Source organism: Hipposideros armiger, unplaced genomic scaffold (assembly GCF_001890085.2).
Source record: "Hipposideros armiger isolate ML-2016 unplaced genomic scaffold, ASM189008v1 scaffold_1758, whole genome shotgun sequence".
NCBI classification, from domain to species: Eukaryota; Metazoa; Chordata; class Mammalia; order Chiroptera; family Hipposideridae; genus Hipposideros; species Hipposideros armiger.
The window spans coordinates 36,862-62,346 of record NW_017733108.1 but is presented as its reverse complement, the minus strand read 5'-3'; the positions used below and the strand labels follow the sequence as shown (position 1 = coordinate 62,346).

General features: G+C 34.2%; 1 protein-coding gene across 1 annotated transcript in view; it reads right to left on the bottom strand.

The window, feature by feature from the left end:
- The window catches only part of LOC109378125 (ecotropic viral integration site 5 protein homolog), a gene marked incomplete at its 5' end in the record, with an annotated part of 99,176 nt that overhangs the window by 44,450 nt on the left and 29,241 nt on the right, over positions 1-25,485 (bottom strand). Inside the window, 6 exons of the mRNA XM_019634586.1 lie at positions 8,434-8,438; positions 8,875-8,920; positions 10,569-10,715; positions 11,258-11,290; positions 13,192-13,245; positions 23,214-23,274. Coding sequence (XP_019490131.1) covers positions 8,434-8,438; positions 8,875-8,920; positions 10,569-10,715; positions 11,258-11,290; positions 13,192-13,245; positions 23,214-23,274 — 346 coding nt within the window. The remainder of the gene's footprint in view (positions 1-8,433; positions 8,439-8,874; positions 8,921-10,568; positions 10,716-11,257; positions 11,291-13,191; positions 13,246-23,213; positions 23,275-25,485) is intronic.

Genomic DNA, 25,485 nt, shown 5'->3' with positions numbered 1-25,485 from the left:
AGTAAGATTAGTTTTATTTCTCATATCAAATCCTTGGTTCTTAAAAATATCACATAATTCATATTTTCTTCTAGAATTATAGGAAAAGGAAGGAAGGTCAGAAGAAATCTTGTCTAGCCTCTCCTTAAGTACTTCCTGGTACAAAGGTCCCAAGAACTTCAAAAGGCAGTCATTTCAGCATCCAGCAGCTTTATCTGTTACAATCCTTCTTATTTATGCTGATTTAAGCCGACAAAACTGCATATTCAGGACACTTGCATGATAAGCAGTCATGTGTAGGGCAAAAAGCTTTCAAATAGATCAAGCCAGACTCTAATACAGTTGATCTCATCAGGAGAAATCATCCAACATAAACATATTTGTGCCTCACCACACTCAAAAGGGACAGAGTCAGGACAGGCAACTGTATGAAATATTATTGCATCATTTACTGAATCATTTCTACTTCTATAGGCTTCCTGAAAAAATTGACATGGAACATGTAAAACAAATACTTAAAGGGACAGTTTAATCTTACTGTTTATAGTTTAATATTTAGCATTTAATTTAAAATTGAATATTTATTTAGCATTTAGTGTATATACTGTGTACTAAATACTACTGTACATATATTTAGTGTATGTATATATTTAGTGGATATATAATTTACTAAATACTAAATTCAATAAGAAATTAACTCAATGATTTTTTAAAACCAACAATATCAGATTCACACTATAAAGGGCCAGCATAAAATAAAATCAGTGTAACTGTGTACTGCAGAAATACTTTTTAAATGACGTCATACTCAAAATTAAAAATAAAACTTACCTTTTAAAAACTGCTTTTCAAAAATTTGATATATTATTGGAAAATAACTATGGCATATTTTATCAACAGCATTAAAACCATTAAAATAATATAAAACATTAAACAAACAAAAAGTCCATGAATCTGGAGTGATATAAGAGTCCATAATGAATGAGCAAGAGAGATTAAAGGGGGAAAAAGATAAAGGTCTCTTTACAGAGGAACGTTATCTAATAAGTGCAGAAAAATGAGAAAATATTAAAAATCACCAATTTGGAAACTAAATCAGATGTTAAAATCATTAGGTAAAAGGTGAAGATACGTAAAAGAATAAGACATTTATTTGGTACAAAAGTATCTCCCAACAGATTACCTAATACTTGCAAAAAAAGAAACCATACCTTTACAAGGGAACGAGTCTATAGCAACCAAACTCAGCATGTAATTAAATTCAACATCACTAATAGTAGGAGCAACTTATATGCTTCCTGATTTAAAGCAAAATTAAGTTCACAACTTCATCCATCATTTAAACATTTAAAATGTTGAACTGAATCGAAATTACAGGAAATACAACACCATGAGGAAGAAATCACATGAATTCAGTATATGAGACAACTTGGCTACATCTGTAAAAAGTCAATTGGTTATTTCTTCAGGTTTATCCATTTTATTGATCATAGCAAAGGACCAGGTTTTCATGAATTTTCTCTATTTTTATTTTGCACTGTTTCAATTTCATTGATTTCTACTCTTTTTATTACTTCTTCCTTCCACTCGCTTTAGGTTGAATTTGCTCTTATATATCATTCCTTAAGCTTAGATTATTGATTTGAGACTTACTTAACTTCCTAATATAAGCATTCAATGCCATAAAATTTCCACTAAGCACTGCTTTAAGTGGATCCCACAAATTATGATAATGTTGTATCTTCCTTTTCATTTAAAATGCATTCTAATTTCCTTTGAAATAGCTGGGTAAAAATGTGTTGTTTAATTTTCAAATATTTGGGGATTTTCCAGATATCTATTATTAATTTCTAACTTAATGCTGTTAGAATCCAAGAAGATACTGTATGATTTCAATTACTTCAAATTTATTAAAGTTTATTTTAGGGCCCAGAAAATGTTCTTTGTAAATGTCCCATGGGCACTTAAAAAGAATGTATTCTGCTGTTATTGGGTAAAGGGTTCCATATATACCAATCAGGTCAAGTTGGTTGATAATGTGCAGGTCTTCTACAGTCATACTGATTTTCCACCTACTTGTTTCTTCAGTTACTGACACAGGCATTGAAAATTCCAACTCTAACTGTGGATTTGTCCACTTCACCTTTCAGCTTAGTTCTGCTTCATGCTCCTATGCTGGTAGGAGCATACACATGCTAGGGAACACATATTCCTAAAAACATACAATCCTAAATAAGGTTGTTATGTTTTCTTGGTGAACTGACCCTATTACTATCACAAAATGTCCCTCCTTATTCCTGAAACTATTCCTTGTTCTGAAGTCTACTTTATCTGATATTAATACAGATAGCTTTCCTTTGTTTAGTGTTTGTATCATATATCTTTTTCATTTTTTTACATTTTGCCTCCCAGTTGTAATTAGTATATTGTGTCCAACAGTTATAGGCAGAACACTTGATCCTTCACTCCTGGAAAATTCACTGGGGGTAGACTGTCCCCCTGATTAGCTATTATTCATATAACAATCTACTTGGCCTGTTACTCCTAACCTTTGTAAGTGAGACCACCTCAGACTAACTGAGATTCTGTGAACAATTTTATTCCTAGGTAGGGGAACATGAAAGTCCCATGCCTCCTCTACTCTGGCACATTAATGGAGCTGGCCTATCCAAACATCACATCCTCCCAAATCATGTAAAATTGTAGGTATTATAGCCCCATATTCAACACTTGCCCAAGCTGTTCCCCCATTATTCCACTAATCCCAATATTTCCAATTCTTGTCTCTTTTACGTCTAATTCTCTTGCCTTTGGGCTATAGTTCCTATAGGCCATTGGTCTGACAACTTGTTTTTAGTCACTTCTCCAGTTGCTACCACTGACCTATGCTTTATTTCACCTTGCATTCTTCCTTCAGTCCCAATGCAAACCACAACTCTGGTTAAGACATGCCCAACCCAAGCCCTGAGGAATCACCTCATCTTCTCAAGGTTCCTCACATAAGCTAGCTCAGTCTCCTCTGGTCCTACCCTGACCTTAACCAATGGGGTCCAGCACTGGTTATAATAAGGAAGGTTAGTTCTTCCTTATTCCTACCTTCTACTGCAATCATTCAAACTAAAGGTATTGTTTCCTTGAGCCTTAAACCTTCATTTCTTTAGTCTTTTTTTCTTTGAACAACTTATTGAGGCAAAATTCAAGTAACCATTTTAAAGTGAACAACAATTTAGCATATTCAGAATGTTGGCAAGCACCAATTCTATCTAGTTCTAAAACATTTCCATCAGTCCAAAGTAAAATCCCTTACCTATTAGGCGGTCTCTTGCCTTTTTCTCACCCCACCTTCTGGCAACCACCAGTCTACCTCTATGGATTTATCTATTCTGGGTATTTCATATAAATGGAATCATACAGTATGTGATCTTTTGTGTCTGGCTTCTTTCACTTAACTTAAGGTTTTAGAGATACATCCATATTCTAGCATGTATCAGTACTTCATTCCTTTTTATGGCTGAATGATATTTCATCATATGTATATACCACAATTTGTTTATCCATTCTTCCACTGATGGACTTTTAGGCTATGTTCACTTTTTTTGTGAAAAACTTTATTACAAACGTGTACACACATCCTTGTTTGAATACCAGTTTTCCATTATTTTGGGTGCACATCCAAGAGTTGAATTATGGGTCATATGGTATTCTATGTGGGTCATATGGTAACTCTATGATTAACTTTTTGAGGAACCACCAAGCTGTTTTCCACAACAGTTGACCATTTTATATTTCCAGCAATGTACAAGGGTTTCAATTTCTCCATCAACTTGCCAACACTTGTTTTTTTTTATTAGAGCCACCCCAGTGAATGTGAATTGGCACCTCATCATGGTTTTGATATGCAGTTCCCTAAAGACTAAATATGTTTAGTGGCTTTATATGCTTATTGTCCATTTGTATATTTTCTTTGGAGAAAGGTCTACTTAAGTCCTTTGCTCATTTTTAAATTTGGTTGTTTGTCTTTTTGTTGAGTTGTAGGAGTTTTTATATATCCTGGATGCTAAATTCTTATCCAATACGTGATTCGCAAATATTTTCTACCCTTCTGCAGGTTCTCTTTTCATTTTCTGGGTAATGTCCTTTGATGTCCAAAAGGTTTTAATTTTCATAAAGTACAATTTATCTGTTTTGTTTTTTTCTTTTGTTGCTCATGCTTTGGTTGTCAAAGAACCAATATCTAAGAATCTATTGCCAACTCCTAGGTAATGAAGATTTATCCTTATTTGTTCTTCTAAGTGTTTTATGGTTTTAAAACCAAAAATCTGTTTAGATCACTGTTCTGAGTTAATTTTCGTATATGGTTTGTAATAGGAGTACATGTTTATTCTTTTGCATGAGGATATCTAGTCTTCCCAGCACAATCTGTTGAAGAGATTATTCTTTCCTCATCAAATGGTTTTGGCACTATTGTCAAAAATCAATTGGCCACAGATTTGTAAGTTTATTTCTGGATTCTCAATTTCTATTCTATATGTCTTTTCTACTTTACATGTCTCTTCTATTCTATATGTCTGAATAAATGGATCATATAGAAAAGTAGCAAGTTCTGTATGTCTATCCTCATGATAGTACCACAGTTTTGATTACTCTAGCTTTGTAGTAAGTTTTCAAATCGGGAAGTTTGAGTCTCCAACTCTGTTCTTTTTCAAGACTTTTCTATATTTAGGGGTCTTTGCAATTCCATGTATATTTCAGGATTAGAATTCCCATTTCTGCAAAAGACCGCTGAATTTTGATAGGGTTGACAGGCTGAATCTGTAGATCATTTTGGGTAGTGCTGACATGTTAACAATATTAAGTGCTCTTGAACATGGGATATCTTTCCATTTATTTATGTTTAATTTCCTGCATCAACAGATGAATGGATAAACAATGATTCATAGTTTTTAGTGTACAAGTCTTTCATCTTCTTTGTTAAATGTATTCCTAGATACTGTATTCTTTTGGATGTTACTGGAGTAGAACTGTTTTTCTTAATTGCTTTTTCCAATTGTTCATTGCTGCTACATCCTTTGACTTTTAACCTACCAAAGTCTTTGCATATAAAGTGAGTTTCTTAGGATAATAATCTCAAGATCCATCCATCTTGTCACAAATGGCACTATTTCATCTTTTCTTATGCTAAGCGAAATAAGTCACACAGAAAATGTCGAGAACCATGTGACTTCACTGATATGTGGGATATAAAACTGAAAGCAACAAAGGAACAAGACAAATAAAGAAACAAAAACTCATAGACACAGACAACAGTTTAGTGGTTACCAGAGGATAAGGGGGGAGGAGTGTGGTAGATGAGGGTAAAATGAATCAAATATATGGTGATGGAAGGAGAACTGACTCTGGGTGGTGAACACACAATGTGACAGATGATGTATTACAGAATTGTACACTTGAAACCTATGTAACTTTACTAACCAGTCACCCCAATAAGTTTTAATAAAAAATAAACTGAGTTTCTTGTAGATAGGTCTTGATTTTATTCAACCTTTTAATTAATATGTTTAGAATACTTGCATTTAATATAATTACTGATATGGTTGAATTAAAACCTACAATCTTGGGCCGGCCGAGTGGCGCGATGGTTGAGAACTGGCTTGGGACGCCAGAGGGCCCTGGTTCGGATCCCACATATGAGGGCCAGTGACACTGCCCTCTACAGCTGAGATACTGAACAATAGCTCGACTTGGAGCTGGGCTGCCATGAGTCCACCGGCGACGGCGTAGGCTGCAGCCCCTGCTGCAATGGGTTGCCATGGGCTACTGTGTGTAGCCAGCAGACAGCATGAGCAGCCAGCAGCCAGCATTAGCGGCCAGCAGCCGCAGTGAGCGGCCGACTAGAGGCCAGCAACTGATCTGCCTTGCCCGGGAAGAGCGCAATGATGGTGTCAACTTGGGCCAGAGAAGCAACATCCTCCACAACTAGATTGAAGAACAAAATGAAAGCAACTTGTCTGTTCCCCTTCCCCCAGTTCCCCAGTGCTGTTCACATTTCCCAATTCCCCAATAAAAATCTTTAAAAAAACAAACAAACCTACAATCTTGCTAGTTTTCTATTTCATCCATTTATTCATTGTTCCTTTTTAAATTTTCTGCTAAAATGGTTATTTTTAAATGACTCCATTTTACCTCTGATTTTTGCTATTTATTTATCTTTCTTTTCTTTTGAAATATTTTGTTTTACTAGGGATTATAAATATATATCTTGCTGTTCCTTGAAAACCTCAAATTTATTTCTTGATTAAGGCCTTTATACTAAGTGTATGCTCTGTCTGGAATGCTTCTCCCCAGATCTTCAAATGGTTTCCTTCTTCATATAATTCAGTCTTTTGTCAAATTTACTTACTTTCCTCAGGGAGGCTCTTCAAAACTACCTTACCTAAAATAGCACTACCTACCACCTCATTCCTGCTTTATTTTTCTTTACAGCCCTTAATATCACCTAAAATTAGTTTAATATTTCTCAACTAGAACTCCAGTACACTTCAGCAAATAGCAAACCTTATTTATTTTTTGTTTACAATTGTATCCTCAGGAAGTAGGACAATACTTTGCACAATACTTTTCCAATGAATGAATGAGTACACAGCTCCATTATAAGATTGTCACATCAGAGTCATATAGGGCTGAGCAAACTACAAAGAGTTTCCACAAACTAAACCTGATATCTTGACAATAAGTTATAGAATAATCAGATGTTTTCTTTCTCATGACTGTACTTGGCTGCTACTTATATTTGGAGAAAAGAGGGAAAATGAAGTGCTATAAAAAAATCTGCGTGAAAAAAGTAACACTTCAATATCCATTCAATATGTCCTTTGCATTGAAAGAATTTTAACTTAAAAAAAAAAAAAAAGACTTGGGAGCCACAGCTCCCACTCAGGCATGTGATCATGAGGGAAAACAACTGATACTTTACAGTTTGTTACGTTGCCAGTGTTTTTTGGATATTGTGTTCTGAGTATATTTAAGGTAGGCTAGACTAATCTATGATGTTCGGTAGATTAGGTGTTTTAAATGCATTTTTGACCAACAATATTTTCAACGTATGATGGGTTTATGGGACGTAACCCCACTGTTAAGTTGAGGAGCATATGTATTCGCAGTAGGGGGTGATGATGGTGGATAATTATATTGGCAATTCAATAATTCCTGCGGGAATACAGATTTGAAACCCTTATTCTGAGAGTTTTGAAGAATTCATGAGTTATACTGGAAGGCTATAATCAAAACCGTTAGCAATAGATGTTCACTTTCTACCAGTAGTATGCTCACTACTTGCAAAACAACTACTCTGTCAAAATTTCAATGAATAAGATTTTGTTTCCCTGTATGTTAAGCACATTCTGCCCTCTGAAGCAATATCAAAAAGGCTAACCAATTTTCTAAAATGTTAAATCTCAAATACTTGAAAATGACTATACCTATGATGTTCTTATAAAGCCTTCTTTTGTGCAGTCTTCCCTATACTGTCAGACAATAGTCTGTAAATATTTGACATGAGTTTTGGTATTCAAACTAGATACAACACTACAAATTTTCTGCAAGCTAACTTAGAATTGAATTGGATCAATATACTTCTAGAAAGACAATACTTGAGGTTTTTTGGGGGGAGGGGCAGCCATATTATTGGGTTGTCAGAAAAGTCATGACACATTTTTGCAATGAAAAACATAGGAACTTCATAGTTGGTGTAGAGGCCTGACCACCGCACTGTATATCTGAAGCTGATGTTGAATAATAATGTATGTCAACTATAATTATATATACATATAGTCACGGGACATGGAGTAGAGAGTGGGAATGGAGTCATTGGAATTGTAATAGATAAGCATGATATCGGGGGTGGGAGGGCAGTAGATGGGGGAGGGGGGTTGTTACTTTGTGAGGGGTGAAAAGGTTAACTATTGCATTGTTCTGTACACATGAAACTAACAATAAAATTTAAAAAAAAAAAAGAAACATAGGAAAAAAAAGTCATGACTTTTCCGACAACCCAATACATTATTGGCTAATTCCTGATTTCCTGTCAATTAAAATTTCTAGGTCTTCATTATATAAAGCATTACTAAGATACATCTTAGAATTTTAAACTTAAGGGCAAGGTTACAGATTTATTTCTGCGAAAAATTCTTTTATTTTAGTTTCTTATTCTGAATAGATTGTTTAAATATTTTGGAATCCTGATTCATATCTAATATATTAGCTACATTTCTGAAATATTTCATTTATACAATTTTGAAACATACCTCACATTTAAATAATAGATTAAAATACTTGAAGCATAAGTTTAGGAGGAAAGACCTATGACGTCTCTTCACTTCAACATGAATAGCCACTTGATATAGTTAATCACCTTAAAACCACTTAAGTTTACTACTTTCATCTATATTTCTCTACCTTGACTAGAAAGATATGAGAGCATACCAAATAACTTGTAAAACTGCCCTTGTGACAGTTTTTGTCTATTACAGAAACAAAGTTACTTTGTTATGACTTAAACATAGTAACTTGGCTTTTAGTGAGTAAAAGTTATTTTTCTAATTGTTCATAAACCAGATGTTCTAGGGATTCTTAATGAAGCATCAACGTCATTGATCTTCTTTTCAGATATCTAACCATTACTAAATGTAAGCACAATATTTGCCCACCCCAAAGCCTTTAGTATCTCATTTTCTAAAATTCTTTCAAGATAATAATATTTCTATGATCATTCTGCAAATTACTTTAACAAATTTTGTGCAACTCTGCTTTATATGTCTGTTTTACAGTTTATTCCAGTTAAGGTGAATGTTTGCTTAGTGAGAAAAAATTGGAAACAAAATTGAAGCAGGGGTCAGCTTTCTCCTTGTTTTATCTTATCCCCACAATGTGGATCTATCTTGTCCTTAGGAAAAAAGCACAAAGATTCTTTTGTTACACTTAATTTTCAAAAGCTTCAGTTCATTCTGGCCATTTTTATTTCCTCACTTAACTTTTTCATTATAAACTAACATTTTATGTTTTTTATACATATCTACCTAGGTCTCAATATTTGAAAAGCAATGCAAAGGAACTAAAAATTCATGATTCTAATGTATTATAATTATAGCTTATGCTAAATGCAAATATAATACTTATTATCTATCCTTATAACAAAATCACATTGTACTGATAACTCAGTTCAGCTTAATTCCTACCATGACACCCCAATTCTCTTTTTCTATTTTTATACTTTGATATTGACACTTCATACAAAGGCAGAGCAAAATACCTAAGTCTCTATCTTTTTAGTATTCATTACCATTTTCCTATTCATTTTTCTTAACCATCCTGAATAACATAACAGAAAAAAAATTGATGTTATGTTTTTCAATTGCCAACTTTTCCTTTTTCCTTTTAGTTTTCTAATTTTTGTACCCAGATGATGATGCTGTTTCTTAATTTTACTGAATAAAAGTAATATCCACTTTAAAGTCATTCTATTTGCTTCCAGATCCTTACAGAGTTCTAGGTTAAACATAACCTTTTCTGCCTGTCCTACTACAATCCAACGCCTACTTGAAAACAGAAAACTGAAACAATATTTTTTCAAAAATAAACAGTTGACTTTTTAACTCTCATATTCTTGATTGAGATCACAATAGTCTGAATCTGCCAATGAAAAATGATGTCTAAGTTGCAAAAGATACCTGAGGATAGCTGTACAATCAGCAGCTGTTTAGTACCCTAAATTAGTTAACATATTCTTTATAAGTTCATTTAAAAAAATTTTTTAACAACTTCTCTCCTTTTGAAAAAATGTAAGCATATACCTTAACCCATAATTTAATGTCTTCATGTAGGAAGCTAAGGCTATTAGTGTAGCATAAGACAAATCACCAAATTATCAAAGATTTAACCCTCTGCCAGGCACAACTGATCTCACAGATTCATTGCACACAAAGGTGCTGCTATGAAATATGTCTTCACTGTACTAAGTCACAGACACGACTGGCGATAGGTTACGGCAGAGGGGGAAGATACGGAAGCGATGAGTCATGATACTTAGGTTAACTGTTAGATATTTGAAAATTTGTGTGCAATGAATCTGTGAGATCAGTGGTGCCCGACGGAGGGTTAAGTGAGATAATTACATATAGTCTACACTGGATAATATTTTGTTTGCACTATTAACAAAAACTAGCTGAAGTTAAAATTAAAAAATCACCCATGGCAAAATACCTATTATGAAACAGGTTTTTAAAACCTGAAAGGCAGGTCTGACATACATCACTTATTTACTATGACTCAGAACATAATATAAGGAAAAGAAGATATTACCTATTTCTAACAAAACTATGAAGACAGAAAAAAAAATTTTAGAACGAGGAGTCTTTAGGCCACAGTAAGACCATTAAGTATTACAGAACATAAAATTGGTTAATTTAAGAGTTTAATTAAGGTAGAAAACAAAATTATTTATAATAAGAGCACAGAGCTGTGCTTTAGAAAAAAAAAAAAACTAAAGGGAAGGGGATGAGAAAGGTGAGAAAAAGTACTACCAGACTCCTTACCCATTGTTGTTGGTGCTGGAGCTTCCTGATGGTATTTTCAGCCTGCTCCAGTTTAGCACTGGCCTCATCACTCTGCTGTTTGATGGTGGCCAGTTCCCGTTTTATGAGGTAGTTTTCCTCAGCCTCCTGGGCTCTTGTCACTTGTCCCTTAGGACATAATTTTTGTGTGTGTAAAGCAATTCAAGAAAGACTGCCTTTGTGAGGTTTAGTTATTGATTTTGACATATTTTTAAAAAATCACCTCAGAGAACAAACAGCCTAAGTAATTGTTAGCCAGCAGCTCATTGTTGCTCCATCAAATTCTGAGAAGCTAAATAAAAAATTCACCTGACAATCTTAAGAATAATTCTTTCAGTCAATAAAAATTCAATTCATGCAATATTATTGACTTGTACATGCAGCATTAAAATTTCAATGACTAGTAGTTAATTTCGCAGAAGCCACTGATTGCCATTTTGTAATAAATACTTTAAAATAATGTTAGCTTTAGAACGTGCAAAGGGTGTTTATTTTAATAAACCAAGATAATATACTGTTTTAAAATAAGTTTATACCCACATATACCACCCAAAAAGTTATTTCTAAGAAAATGCATGTAAAATTGCATGCATTAAAATATCAATTTAGAACTTTCCTTAGAAGTTAGAGGAAATGCTAAAAAAAAACCCCAAAAAACAAAAAAACTATACCTGTATCAATCTATCTGCCAAGGAAGCACTTTCCTACAAAAGGAAAAATTCGGATAGAAATATAAGAGAAAGAAATAAAATAAAGGTGATAAAATTAGGAATAAGAAGAAACAAAGCATACCCAAATTCCACCTACGTTTCATGTAATTAAGATGGACATGTAGACTTTAAAACTATTTTTATTGAATGTGTTTTAACTCTTAAACCTTCAGAATAATATATCAAAATAAGGATAGACTGAAGAAAATCATGTGCTTCTGGAAGACTAAACACAAATTCCAAGAGGTTTTTCATTATTTGGGAAAAACAAATATTTTCTTAAAGTGTACTTTTAAATTTTTATTTTTAGAGTAAGCCACTTATATGAAAGGGAGAAGGAATTTGAGTAAGCAATTCCACTTGTAAAGTATGACAGCAATTTGTGCAACCCCAACTCCCAAAGATACGAAGCAAGAAAAATATGAAAAATGAAAAATATGACAAATGAAATTAACGAGATCAATATAATAAACTTTAGCAATAACTGAGTAAGCCAACTTTTTGGTTGCAGAATTTAATTGATACATATATATTTACAGAATTCTAAGTTCTAAAGGACACACGTATGCCATCTAAACCAATAAAAAAGGTACTTAGTTTTCTAGAAGCAAAATCCGAACTTAATACTTTCCTGCAGCTCCTGAAATTCCATGAAATAAAAATGCTTTCTCTGTGAAAATGTCTCAGTCCAAAGATAAAAAACCACCTAAGAAGATGTATATTTTACTGTAAACTAAGTATTTAGTGGGAAAAAAGTAAAAAAGTATGTAATTAAAAAAACTTAAAAACAACTAAGCCTCATCATCCTTTTTGCAGAGTCAACAAAAAAAGTAGAATTATCATTAAAGGAACTCGAGTAAGATGAAGGAAATACAGAAACACTATGTTTGACTTAATATAATGTACCTGCAATTATTATACAACAAAAATAGACATGTAATAAGCATTCTTCTGTACCTGTGCAGAGCTATTTAATATGAAACCATTGATACTTTCAAACAAAAGACAAATATGCGAACTATCTATTTTTCATTTATTGCTTTCTTGAATATCAATCTACAGATTTTCATGGTAGATTTTAAGATACTTGGCAATATCATGAGGAGTACTTTTAAACCTACTTTCTCTTGTTTCCAGTATTAAAAACAACACAAAAATCATCAAAAGTTTGTAAATTTAGATGTTTTCCTTATAATGATGTTTTCTTACACTATACTTTTATTACTCAATATACTTATAGCATCAGAAACAAGAGAACAAGACATTATATTAAAGCATAATATAAGAAATCATGTGAAATTTCTACATTTGCCCAGTTATTTATATGAAACAAAGAAGAAGAGGTAGCAAGTGGTAACTCAATAATTCTAAGAATCCAAAGTTTAAGTATAATTCCCCTGTGTTGAAAATCATGGTCAATTTTATGTAAAAAATCATTTTGACTACACTTTAAGCAGTCCTAGGCCTTAAAGAAACCATTGCCACATCTAATATGTGACCAGAAAGCCAGGCAATATTTGAAACTCATCTTTAAAATACTACACAGAATAGATTTTCAATTAGGTTACCTCTAAAGAAAATACATTTTACCTATTATATGTATTAGGTTACCTCTAAAGAAAATACATTTTAGATTATATGTAATAAATTTTAGATATATGTATTATATTACTATAACATTACCCTTAGTTAAAACTTTACGTTCCAGAACTTGGTAGTGATCAATTTTTATTAATGACAATTTATATAGTTAAGTAGTAGACTAGGCAAGCTAAACAGTCAATACCACAACTTTGGAGACATCTGTGCTAGATTTCTTCAGCCTTGATGTGAAATAGACAGAAAAAATATACTGTATATTCAACAGAAACTTGCAGAAGTAATCATTTACTTACTTTTTCTAATGTTTCAATGCGCTGTTTTAAAAGCCTATTTTCTGTGCGTAACCTCTGCAAAAAAAAAAAAAAAGAAAGATACGAACAAAAAAAGGTTTGCAAGCATTCCTGAGATGTAAAAATGATACCTAAATCATAATCCTTTAAAATGTACCATGTTTTATAAATAAGTAAAGAGTCTAAGGAATGGTTAAATTATCATTTGTCAAATTCTTAAAGGCTCAGAGTAAGAAATACATGGTAGGGCCGGCCGAGTGGCTCAGTTGGTTAAGAGATGGCTTAGGAACTCTGAGCAACAGGGCCGCTGGTTTGATTCCCACATGGGCCAGTGACACTACGCCTGAGCTGCGCTGTTGTTGAGCTGCCAACAGGTGGCCCGATGGCTCAGCTGGTGTAACAAGACTGCCTGTTCAATGGTGGGCTACGCCCAACTGCAACGAAGACTGAACTCGGCACCTTGAGCTGAGCTGCCGCCCGGATGGCTCAGGGGATAGGGCATGTGCTCTTAACAAGGCTGCTGGTTTGACTCCCACAGTGGGATGGTGGCTCCGCCCACCTGCAACTAAGATTGAACACAGCACCTTGAGCTTAGAGGCCACAAGCTGCCGAGGGAAAGCCAGATGGCGACTTGCACCCTCCACAACGAAGACTGAAGAACAACAACTTGGCTGATCCCCTTCCCCAATTCCCCAACACTGTTCCCTCTCCCAATTCCCCAATAAAATCTTTAAAAAAAAAAAAGAAAAAGAAATACATGGCAAAGGAAATGACCACATTTATCATTCCAGCTGTGATTGAATTTTAAATATAAGCTACAGTACATACAAAAATACGCCGCCTCCGGCTTTTTTGTTTTTTAAGATTTTATTGGGGAATTGGGGGAGGGGAACAGCATTGGGGAATCAGGGAAGGGGAACAGACAAGTTGCTGTCCTTTTGTTCAGTCTAGTTGTGGAGGACGTTGCTTCACTGGCCCATGTTGGTATTATTATTGCACTCTTCCCGGGTGAGGTAGTCACTCGCCGGTCATTGGACGGCTACTCACAGCAGCTCACGAAAACGCACATCAGCTGCCAGCCAGCCCCACTGCAGCCTATGCTGTCACCAGCGACTCACAGCAGCCCAGCTCCAGGTCGAGCTGTTGTTCACCATCTTAGCTGTAGAGGGCACAGCATCACTGGCCCTCATGTGAGATCAGAAATGGGGTCCTGCTGCTCAGAGCTGGTGTCCCAAGCCAACTCTTAACCAACGCACCACTCAGCGGGCCCACCCCTTTCTTTTCTGTATCTATCATAATGACTCATAATCAATACTGTATTTTCTTATACTTATACGTGGTCTGACAATTAAGTTTGTGAACTCGTTGCAATGATGTGTAATTATTCATTCCGAATTCGTACCAACTGGACAGTTAACCAAGTTTATTATTTGGAAGTGCTCAAAAGGCTGCGTGAAAAATTTAGACGACCTGAACTTTTTGCCAACAATTCACAGATCTTGCATCACTACAATCCATGGGCTCACATAGCACTGTCTGTGAGGGAGATTTTAGCCAGTAAACTAATAACTGTATTGGAACACCCTCCCTCTTCACCTGATCTAGCCCCCTATGACTTCTTTCTTTACCCGAAGATAAAGGGAATATTGAAAGGAAGATATTTTTATGACATTCAGGACATCAAGGGTAATACGATGGCAGCTCTGATGGCCATTTCAGAAAAAGAGTTCCAAAATTGCTTTGAAGGGTGGACTAGGTGCTGGCATTGGTGCATAGCTTCCCAAGGGGAGTACTTTGAAGGTGACCATAGTGATATTCAGCAATGAAGTATGTAGCACTTTTTCTAGGATGAGTTCCCAAACTTAATTGTCTTGGCTTGCATGTCTTAACATCTCCATTAGACAGAAAAAATTCTAACTCATTTATCTCCTACAAAGCCTATCTACATAAACAGTATTCAAATGCCTATCACATGAACAAGTAAGAAATCTGAAAAATGCATACTCATAGGATAAATATCAAATTGTCAGTTTAGAACTAAACCAGCCTCCATTTATGTGTTATGTAATATGCCAAGTTTCAAAATTCCTTACATTCTGAAAATATAGTTTTCATCAAATAAATTGTTCATGAATTGTTCTAAACATAAGAAAATTAAAAGCTCCAATTAGTAGCATTTTCTCATAGTTCAAAAAGTAAAACCCGATTTAAAAAAAATCTTCACCTAAATTGTTCAATGCCCAACTCCTAAAACCCTGCCAAATTACTGCCATTAAATAGTAAAACTAAAACACACATTTAAAAAAATCTCTTTTGCATATTTCACCAATATAATTTCATATTAGTCTCCTATATAAATTATCCCTTCATTTTAGAATCCGCTAAATGTTGTCCCTTCATTTTGCCATCACTCTAATTTCAAAACCACTACATTGTTTTTACTAGTTTGCTTCACAGCTCAATTCAGCCTTCTTCCAACCCTACCTTCCTCTAAATTCCTACTAAAAATGTCTTCCTCAGGAAATTCTATCAGTTCAGTCTAATACCTTGCCAGTAAAGACTGAAATATAGTTTATATAACACATAAAGTCTCAGACAAAGGAAATAAAAGACTCTATGAATTACTGTATCTTATTAAGTAGACCACAAATTAGAACAAATAAATCCTATAATTCAGTAATTCTATTTTTCACAGTTATTACAAATATACTCTGCAAATTAGATTTTCTTGTTTTATTCACTAGAACATATTTAGATGATTGGAAATGTGTGATCTCAGGCTATAAAACAGCATGGTGGTCTATACAAATAAGCAATTATTAAATGCTGTAAAAGTCTAGAAAGCCGAAGAAACAAATGTGATTCTCAAAATGTTCTTAACATATTTCCTCCAAAAAATTATAACATTTTGTTTATCCTAAAAGATTTAGAGAGTTAAGTTCAACCAGACAATTGAGTGAATAGTTAATGTTGCAACAGAAATAATGCTAAAGTAATAAAATTTAGAAAAACACTCACCTGAATTTCCTTTCCCATACCCTTTAAGTCTTCTGAAATTTTGCTATAAATAAAAATCTAAATTGATTTTTTTCTGAAACATCTACTCAAATGTCTTAGTACCATTTTTTAAACAAATCATCAATTCCTCATTTGTGTGATATCCACTTCATCATGAACTGATAACTATAACAGACTTTATTAGTTAGTAAGGATTATTTCAGGGTTGGTTACCTATTACATTTCAAATGTGTCTGTCTTTTTTTGGACTAGTATCATAGTATTTTGGTAAAGCTTTGTAATGCCTTTTTATATTTGGTAGAGCTAATTTCTCCCACTGTTATATTTTTTTATGCTCCCCAAACCTTAACTACTAGTGTACTAAATTAGTTAAGAGACTGAGTTTTGAAATTAGGAAGGTTTAGGTTCAAATCCTCATTCTACAATTAACACCTGTGTATGTCATTCGATGTCTTAGAATCTCCATTTCCTCGTGCAGAAAATTAGAGCAATAATACCTACAATGATAGCAGAAGAATTAAATGAGGTAACATAGTGCTTAATATATACCAAACACAGGTTAGAGATCAGCATTGCTTATATTTTTTAAGTTAGGCAAGAATATTATTTTATTACTTTTGTCTGTTTTTTACAATTATTGTTTAGATTTTTCATTTCTCTGGAATATTGCAAGGAATTAATATTGACAGGATTTGTTAATGTGTATTTTGTGGGGATATTCGTATGTTTACACAACATGTAGTTATTTTGCCTTTACCCTTTATTCATCTTTTTAAAACGCTGTATGCAAAGTTTTTCAGTGTTTATTTCTTAGGTTCTATCCTATTTTTCATTTAGGTTATTCTTAGATATGCTTTTATTTTTATTTTATATGAAACTTATTCGAAGATACTTTTGTAATGTTTATTGCTGATAAATAGAAAAGCTAATGACTAAAATCTATCACTTGACTGATTTCTTACTAATTTTTGAATATCTTTCTTTTTAATCACATTTTCTGGAACTAATTAAGAGTGTTTTCTAAACTTTTAAGTGAAAACCAGAAAGAGAAATACCAATATATATGTACACTTAAAAATAAACATAAAAAAGAGAATTTTTTCGACCGACCAAATTAGAAAAAATGAAACAATGAGAGCAATAATGAAATACCTAATGTTAGCAAAGTATTAGTGAAATGGAAACTCTCTGCCAAGAAGGATATACTTTGTAAATATACTTTAGGAAATTTACTTAGTACATATCAAACATCTTACAAATACTGATATCCTAAAATTCAGTAATTCTACTTTTTATAACTGGCTAAGGAAATTCAAGGTGCCAAAAAGCTTTATATACAAGATGCTAAATATAAGCATATTTTTAATAATGAAAAAAGCAAGAAACAAATATCCTAAAATAGGGAAATCTTGGTTTCAAACAACCCATTCTTCACCTCTCATGTGCTATTCTTTCCAACTTGCTTATTTTATGACATAACCCAAGCTCAACAACCCTTCTTCTCATAGGGACAATCCAGGTTGCCCCTCAAATTTTTCATTGTTCCTCATTCCCTTATGTCCTTGCTTATCTCTTTACAAAGTTTAATTTCCAATCATTATAGTCTTTCCCTTGCTTTTATCCCCCCATCCCCATTTCTTTCTAAGTAGTTAGTATTGATATATACTTGCCTGGTGAAACCACTACTCTGAGTCAACATACTGACAACTCTATGTCTGCACCAATGCTGGTAGAAATAACCAAAGAGAAATATAACCATGGTTCTTATTTAAATTAGTAATCACTAAATTCATTTGGACTCAGTGCATCCTAGCCTTAAGCAGTATTTGCTTAGTCCATTCCTTTTCCCTCTCTTAGATCACTATTTCACAATTAATTCCTCTTTCTTCAAACCAGCAATCCCTAAGCCGGTAACCTTGCTTATGATTTCACTGAAAACACTGAAGCAATCAGGAGACAATTTCACAAACTCACACAACCACATTCTATATTTTACCTCCTTTTTTGCCCATATATTTTGCTTTCTCTCCTGTTATTGTGGATTAACTACTTATGTTAACTCAGGTTAAATTTCCTACCCATGCACTAAATCCCATGGCCTCCTGACTCCAGCAATTATCTTGTCATTCATACGTCATTAATTTTTCCTACTTAATTATCAGCATAAAAACATGTACTCCTTCCTATCTTAAAAAAAGAAAAACAAAACTCAACGTAATTACCTTTTACTCTTTTCTCTTGGCTTTTAGGACACTATGCCTCTCTGGTGTTCTCCTGCTCTGTTGCTTTATCCTCATCTTCCCAGCCTTTATTTTTACCTTTTTTTATTTTTATTATATTTATTGGGGTGACACTGGTTTGTAAAATTATACTAACTATATAATTATAGTTATACCTCTCATACCTCCACATTCAGTCAGCTTTACCTTTCAAATCTATTCAGAATCCAATCACTTATTACTACCCCAGTCCAAGCCACCAGCATCTCAATAGCCTTGTACTTAGTCTCCCTTCTTCTCTGGTTCTTGCGTCCAGCAATCTACTCTTACACAGGAGCCAGGAGGATCCACTAAAAACTGAAGTCACATCTTGTGCTCCTATGCTAAAAACCCCCAGTTGCTTATCAGCGTTAAAGCCAAAGTCTTCACATGGTCAACAACACCCTACATTATCTACAATGTGCAACATCTTACCTCCTATCACTTTCCTCATCCTTCATGTTGTCCCGTCTATAATGGCCTCCTAACTATTCCTCACCAGGCACACTCCCAACCAGATTCTGCCCTCCTTCCAGATATCTATATACCTAGCTCTCTCACTTCCTTCAGGTCTTTATTAAAAAGTAACCTGGTCCGGAGAAAGACAAATGCCATATGATCTCACTTAAATGTGAAATCTAAAGAACTGAATGAAAGAGCAAAGTAAACAGAAATAGTCTCAGAGATATAGAGGAACAACTGATGGCTGCTAGATGGGATGGGGGTGGGGATGAGGGAGAAGGGGAAGGGATTAGACAGCATAAATTGGTAACTTCAATATTACCACAGGGGTATGAAAGACAGTTGGGGGAATAGAATTAATAATGTTGTAAATATTTTGTAGGGTGTCAGATGGTCATGTCTTGTTAGGGAGACCACTTCATGGACAGTGTAGAGGCTTGAAGCTGCACTGTACACCTGAAGCTGAATTTCAATAATATTGTATATCAGCTATAATTTAATATATATACAATATAGTCACGGGTTGTGGCGTATAGTGTGGGGAGTGGACTCAATGGAATCGTAATAGACATGTATGATATGGGGGGGAGTGGAGCGGTGGATTGAGGAAGGGGGGTTGTCACTTTGTGAGGGGTAAAAACTATAACTATTGTATTGTGTTGTACACCTGAAACTAATAAAAGGTATACTTCCCTAAATTTTCAATCCGAACAATCCATTTTGTTTTCCCTTCCCTAAGGTTTTTTTTCCTGTTTAGCCCTTATTGTCGTCTAAAATACTGTACATTTTACTTTTCTGTTTATTGTCTGACTTCTGTACTAAAACGTAAAATCCATGATGGCAGGAATTAGTTTGTTTCATAAACACATCTCAAGTGCCTAGAATAGTACTTGGACATGTAAGTAGGCACTATAAATATCTGTTAAATGAATGAATGACTTATGAAATAAATTATGCTATTGCATGCAACCCCACTGGACATTATTATGCAGCCACTAGTTTTTTAATGAAAAGTTCTGAATGCCACAGTGAAGTGGGCATCCAAATCCTCACATTACCAACATTAGTCTCTCTTGGAAAGCAGCACAGTGTATACACTGAAGAACACTTATGGGCTTTAAAATCACACACACAAATCTGAGTTAAAATCCCTGACTTTCACTATTTTCTAGCAATGTGATCATTAGCATATTATTTGAGCTCTCTGAAGCTTAGTTTCTTCATGAAGAGACGAGAATAAGAAACCTTTCATAATACTATGGTGTGAATAAAAGGAGAAAATAATGCACGATGGTCCTTCATATATTAAGTGTTGAATAAATGTGTCAATACTAATACCTCACATTGACTGCTAAAAATAATTGCTGGATGATTTAGATAATATTTGTCATGATTTCTTTATTTAGGCTAGGCAATGGATGTACAAGTGCTTTTATATTATCTGGTTTTTTTAGCATATCTGAAATATTTCATAATTTTTGAATAAGAAAAAATATTTAATTTCTAACTAAAAACCAGTTAGAATTTCTAACACCTCCCATTTTCAGAGTTTTAGATCTCTATGCCCCGAAGCATAACTTTAAATATAAATACCAGATTATCAGTTCGTATGTTTGTCTTAAATAGAGTGGGGGATAAAGGCTTTTCTTTTTTTCAGATTTGTGCGTTACCCTAATATAAGCTAAAATTTTAATATTTCTTACCTCCACCCCCTCAGGTAGAACACCAATAGATTGTTAGAAGATACTGATAAAGATGTTTCTATTAACAAAAAATTTCGTACAGTAAAATGTAAGATTCTCCATAAGAAAGCATTATTATTAAAACCTCCCTATAACACTTTCAGAGAAGGGGTGGAAAATACTTAAAAGTTACATCTTGATCAGGAAGCTGACTGACAGATACAATTCTCAGAATAAAAGGTCACCAACCCAAAGGTCTTAGAATTTTAATTAAAGTAAGAACAATGGAAACCTTAAATACGTTGTATAACATCAAAGGCTGAATTTTTTTTTACTTCTGTATCAAAACATCAAATAATTAATGATCATACTATGTGCTTATGTAATGAACAGTACAACACTATGTGCCTGAAAGCTTTTGAGAACTAAGGCAAGAAAGTATTAGTTTAACAGAACTCACTCCCTTGTAAAAGGGATGTTGGGGGAAGGGAAGAGAGCGAGTAAGGAAGTGGCAATATGAAATAATACATGGCTAATTAATTGTAAATAAGGTGGTCATCTGATCATGACTGATCCTAACCTATAAACAAGGTGGTCATCTGATTATAACTGAGATGAGTTGCCAGGTCTAAGTAAAAAACCAGATATACTCAAAGTGAAAAACAGTTCAGTCACACAAAAACTGTTTTTTTTTGGCTTTGTGTTTGGGGCGGGCAGGAGGAGTGAAGAAAGAGATAAAATGGGTACAAAAGTAAGAAAGAACTATGTGGAAATAAGATTTTATAAAAAGAACAGACTACCTTTGAGATCAGCATACTTTATTTACCTGATATGTCCCATTACTATTGTTATCTTTCTTTTTTCCCCCAGATTCTTCTCTATAAATAACTTTATGCCATTTGTTTTTACCTACAGCACAGGGAGCTGGCACACAAAAGTATTTTGTAAAGTAACTGAACTATAACTTTCCCCACAAAACAAAATTTGAAAAAAACTGCAAATAAATACTAAAATCTGCTAAAGATCTTTTTGAAAAGGACTTTTGCTATTCCTACATTCATGTGACTTAATTTTAACAGCAACTTCTTCAAGAGCAAGAATTGTTCATAGACCTGAGTTTTTTGTTTTGTTTTGTTTTTCCCAATAACAGCATGGTGAATTGAACAGGACGGCTTCCCCATCCTCAGATTCTTGATTTGCAGTTCTGAATATTCCTGGTATGCGATAACCCATACTCTCTCCCCACTCATCAGGATGACGTACTTTTTACTTTCAGTAGGTTGAAGTGGAGGGTATGATTTAATATTACCCTTACTCATGGTACCTAAAAGAAAAGCAAATGGTAGAGCAGCAGTTGGGTGACAGAGTTGAAAAAAGGAAGGAAAAACATCCATAGGGATCTTTTCTTTCTGTCTGTCTGTCTGTCTGCCTCTCTCTCTTTCTCTCTCTGAAAAATGTAGAAGTATCTATTTCCAATTAATAGGAATAGGTGACAGAAATTGAAATAAACATCCAGAGAAGGGAGACAGAATTGATGAGAGAGAGGTCAGCCACATAGAAAAAGTCTCCTAGGAGACTTCTGAGGAGGACCATGGCAAGGAGTTCTGATAGAACCCATTCACTTGTAAAAAGGACGTATAGGGTTTGAGTAACATAGTGATATTTTGTAGCAAGGCTGAATTAATACATGGCTAATTAACTGTGAATAAGGCGGTCATTTAATATCTTGCCAGGTCCAAATCAAAACTCAGACAGACACACCTAAACAAAGAGTTTAAAAAAAAGTGAAGTCACTCAATAAAAATTGTTCTATATTCTGTTTCTTTGGGGGGGGGGGAGGGGTATGCGGGAATTAAGAGACAAGAAATTGGACCAGCCAGTTAAGAGTTCCCTCACTAACTCACACTCCTACTCATCATCCCCATCCTGAAATATCAGCATAAAAACCAATACAACTTTCCTTAACTCTCAGCTCAAACAATACCAAAGATCCTCAACCTAAGAATTTCTGGCCTTACAGGCAGAACAAAGAAGAATTTTATGGTACATATAGGAATTTATATGTCCTTTAAATTGAAAATCTACCTGTTTCTCTGGAGAGTAATTCAAAAGTATAACATTTGCTTAGTGATGAAAAATTGAATTAGCCAAAGCTTCCTGCATCCCCAAGACAGCCATAATTAGTTCTAGTGCAATGATTTGCTCTGTTTGGTCTACCTTAGACTATACTGCTTAGTTAGTCTCGGCATACTATAATTATCTTCTCTGCAATTTTTAAAAATATGCCTAAATGGTATGATAATTATGTTCTCCATAGAAGTATTTTCTTCTGATGACCCACCAACATATCTTAAAAAGGGAAGAGCTGTACTCTTTTACAGTAGAATGAAAACCACTCTAGTCACCTTATTCTGGTTTTTGAAATTTCTGTTTTTAACTATAATTTGTGGGATGGCAAATAAATGTATCAATAAATAAATACAAACATCACTGCTACATGTACTACAGGTAGGCAACAAATATATTAACCTAGCATAACCTGTTGCCAAATAACTGACTTCAACCAATTTATGTTCAGCACTTTTGAAAGTCCTGAGAAGCTTACTTTAATTTCAACTTGCTCTTCCATTTCTTTAGTTTTTATTGTAGTGTATTCCTTTTCAAGCCTAAGAAGGAAAAAAAATAAAGGTATGTTTTCATTCCAAAGTAGTTATTATGATATAAAATTTAAAACTATATATTAACCCAAAATATAATTTTGTTAGGCTCCCCCAACTTATAACTTGAGATATTTGATATGAGAAAAATCATCTAAATAATTACATGAATTCTTCCAAAAAATTACTTCACTAATAACAAAAATAAGAACCATACAAAAGTAAACTTTAGAAAGTAAAACATATAAGGCACCAAATAGAGAACTGGGTTTACAGATTCTATTCAGTATTCAGCCTTAAATTTACAAAACAGCTACCCATTGTCCCCCCTCAGATTAAAACACATCTGTAGAGTTCAACTGGATGTTAACCAAAAAAAAAAAAAAAAGCTTAATGACAGGGATATGTTGAGAAATGCATCGTTGGGCAATTTCATCATTGTTCTAAAGCTTAGGGGCCATGATGAATAAAACAACAGAAGATTAAATCAAGCACAAGAAAAAAATGATGCAATCAAGAGAAGCAGGGCCAGCCAAGTGGCTCAGTTGGGTTAAGAGCTCACTCAAGAGTTTGAGCTCTGAGCAACAGCTGTTCATTTCCTAGCCTGAGCTGAGCTGCTGCTGAGCTGCCAACAGGTGGCAGGATGGCTCAGCTAAAAAAAACAACAAAAAACAAACAAAAAAAGAAGCAGTAAACACAAGATGTATGAGGCTGCTGCTGGGGTAACATGGCACACTGTTTTACAGCAAACTTTTGTTTAATAAGTAGGAAAGCATGTATTTTAAAATAATGATTAAAAGAATAGTAACATAAAACAGTAACACAGTTTATTATCATTATCAAGTATTATGTACTGTACATACTTGTATATGCCATACTTTATACAACTGGCAATGCAGGTTTGTTCACACCAGCATCACCATAAACACGTGAGTGATGCATTGCACTATGACGTTCCCATGGCTACAACATTACTAGATGACAGGAATTTTTTGGCTCCATTGTAATTTTATGGGACCACCTTTGAATATTGTTGACCGAAAACATCAACATTATATGACGCATGACTGTTCTAAAATTGACTAACAAATTTATAATGGGGGAAAGGGACAACTATTCCTAACCAAACAAACCCAATTAATAAATGTAGAAGAAATGAGGCAAATATAAAAATCACCATTAGAAATCAACAATAGTAACTGCCACAGGCAAGAAAAATCAGTGGATGCTAAAATTAGTGGATAAAAGCGTAAGCATTGTCTCCAAGTATTTCTCCTAAAATACTTAGCAATTACAAAGGGAAAAATAGTAAATTTATAGTACAGAATCCTAGCAGACGACATCTGAGCCAACTGATCATGGTTAACATCACCAGTAATACATATTGACACCATGCACCCCTTTGTAGGATGTACCAAGAAGGGCACCTTGCTTCTGTGGTATCCTTTCCAGTAATGCATACTCTCAATGTAATCAAGAGAAATCATCAAACAAACCCAAATTGAAGGACATTCTACAAAATAACTAATCAGCTACACTTCAGTAGTGAAAGACAAGAAAAGACTGAAGCACTGTCAAGGCTGTAGGAAAATAAGAAATAAAAAACAAATACGATATACTATTTTTGTAACTCTACTATAAGTGTAAAATTATCTTTAAAAATGTATAGAACATACAAAAATTAGTCCCAACAAGTTATTTTTATATCTTGCTCTCAACCAAAAATGTTAATATCAAGTTTAATGACTCCAAATATTAACAGGACCAGATCCCAACTATCATATAGCTGCTTTTAAAAAGTAAATTCTCAGCTGGCCGAGTGGCTCAGTTGGTTAAGAGCTCACTCAAGAGTGCAAGCTCTACAGTTCCAAAGCACACAGCAACTAATTGTGGGAAGCTTACTGCAAGTCTAGAGGGAGGTCGGCGCATGACGCACTGAGCCCTTCCCCCCAGCAGCTGGTGCTGAGTCGCCCAGAATCTCTCTATTGCTGAGCAAGTGGTCTGCAGTGCAGATTACAGCAGGCAGAGAGCCCCGCCTTTTTTTTTCTCTTTTTCCTTTTTTTTCCCCTCTTTCTCTTTTTTTTTTTCTTTTTTCTTTCTAGGTGATCTAATACATCGAAGCAATCAGAGCGACAGCCAGAATGAAGAAACAAAGAAACATGTCCCAAGTAAAAGATCAGAAGAAACCTCAAGAAATGCAACTAAATGAAACAGAGGGTG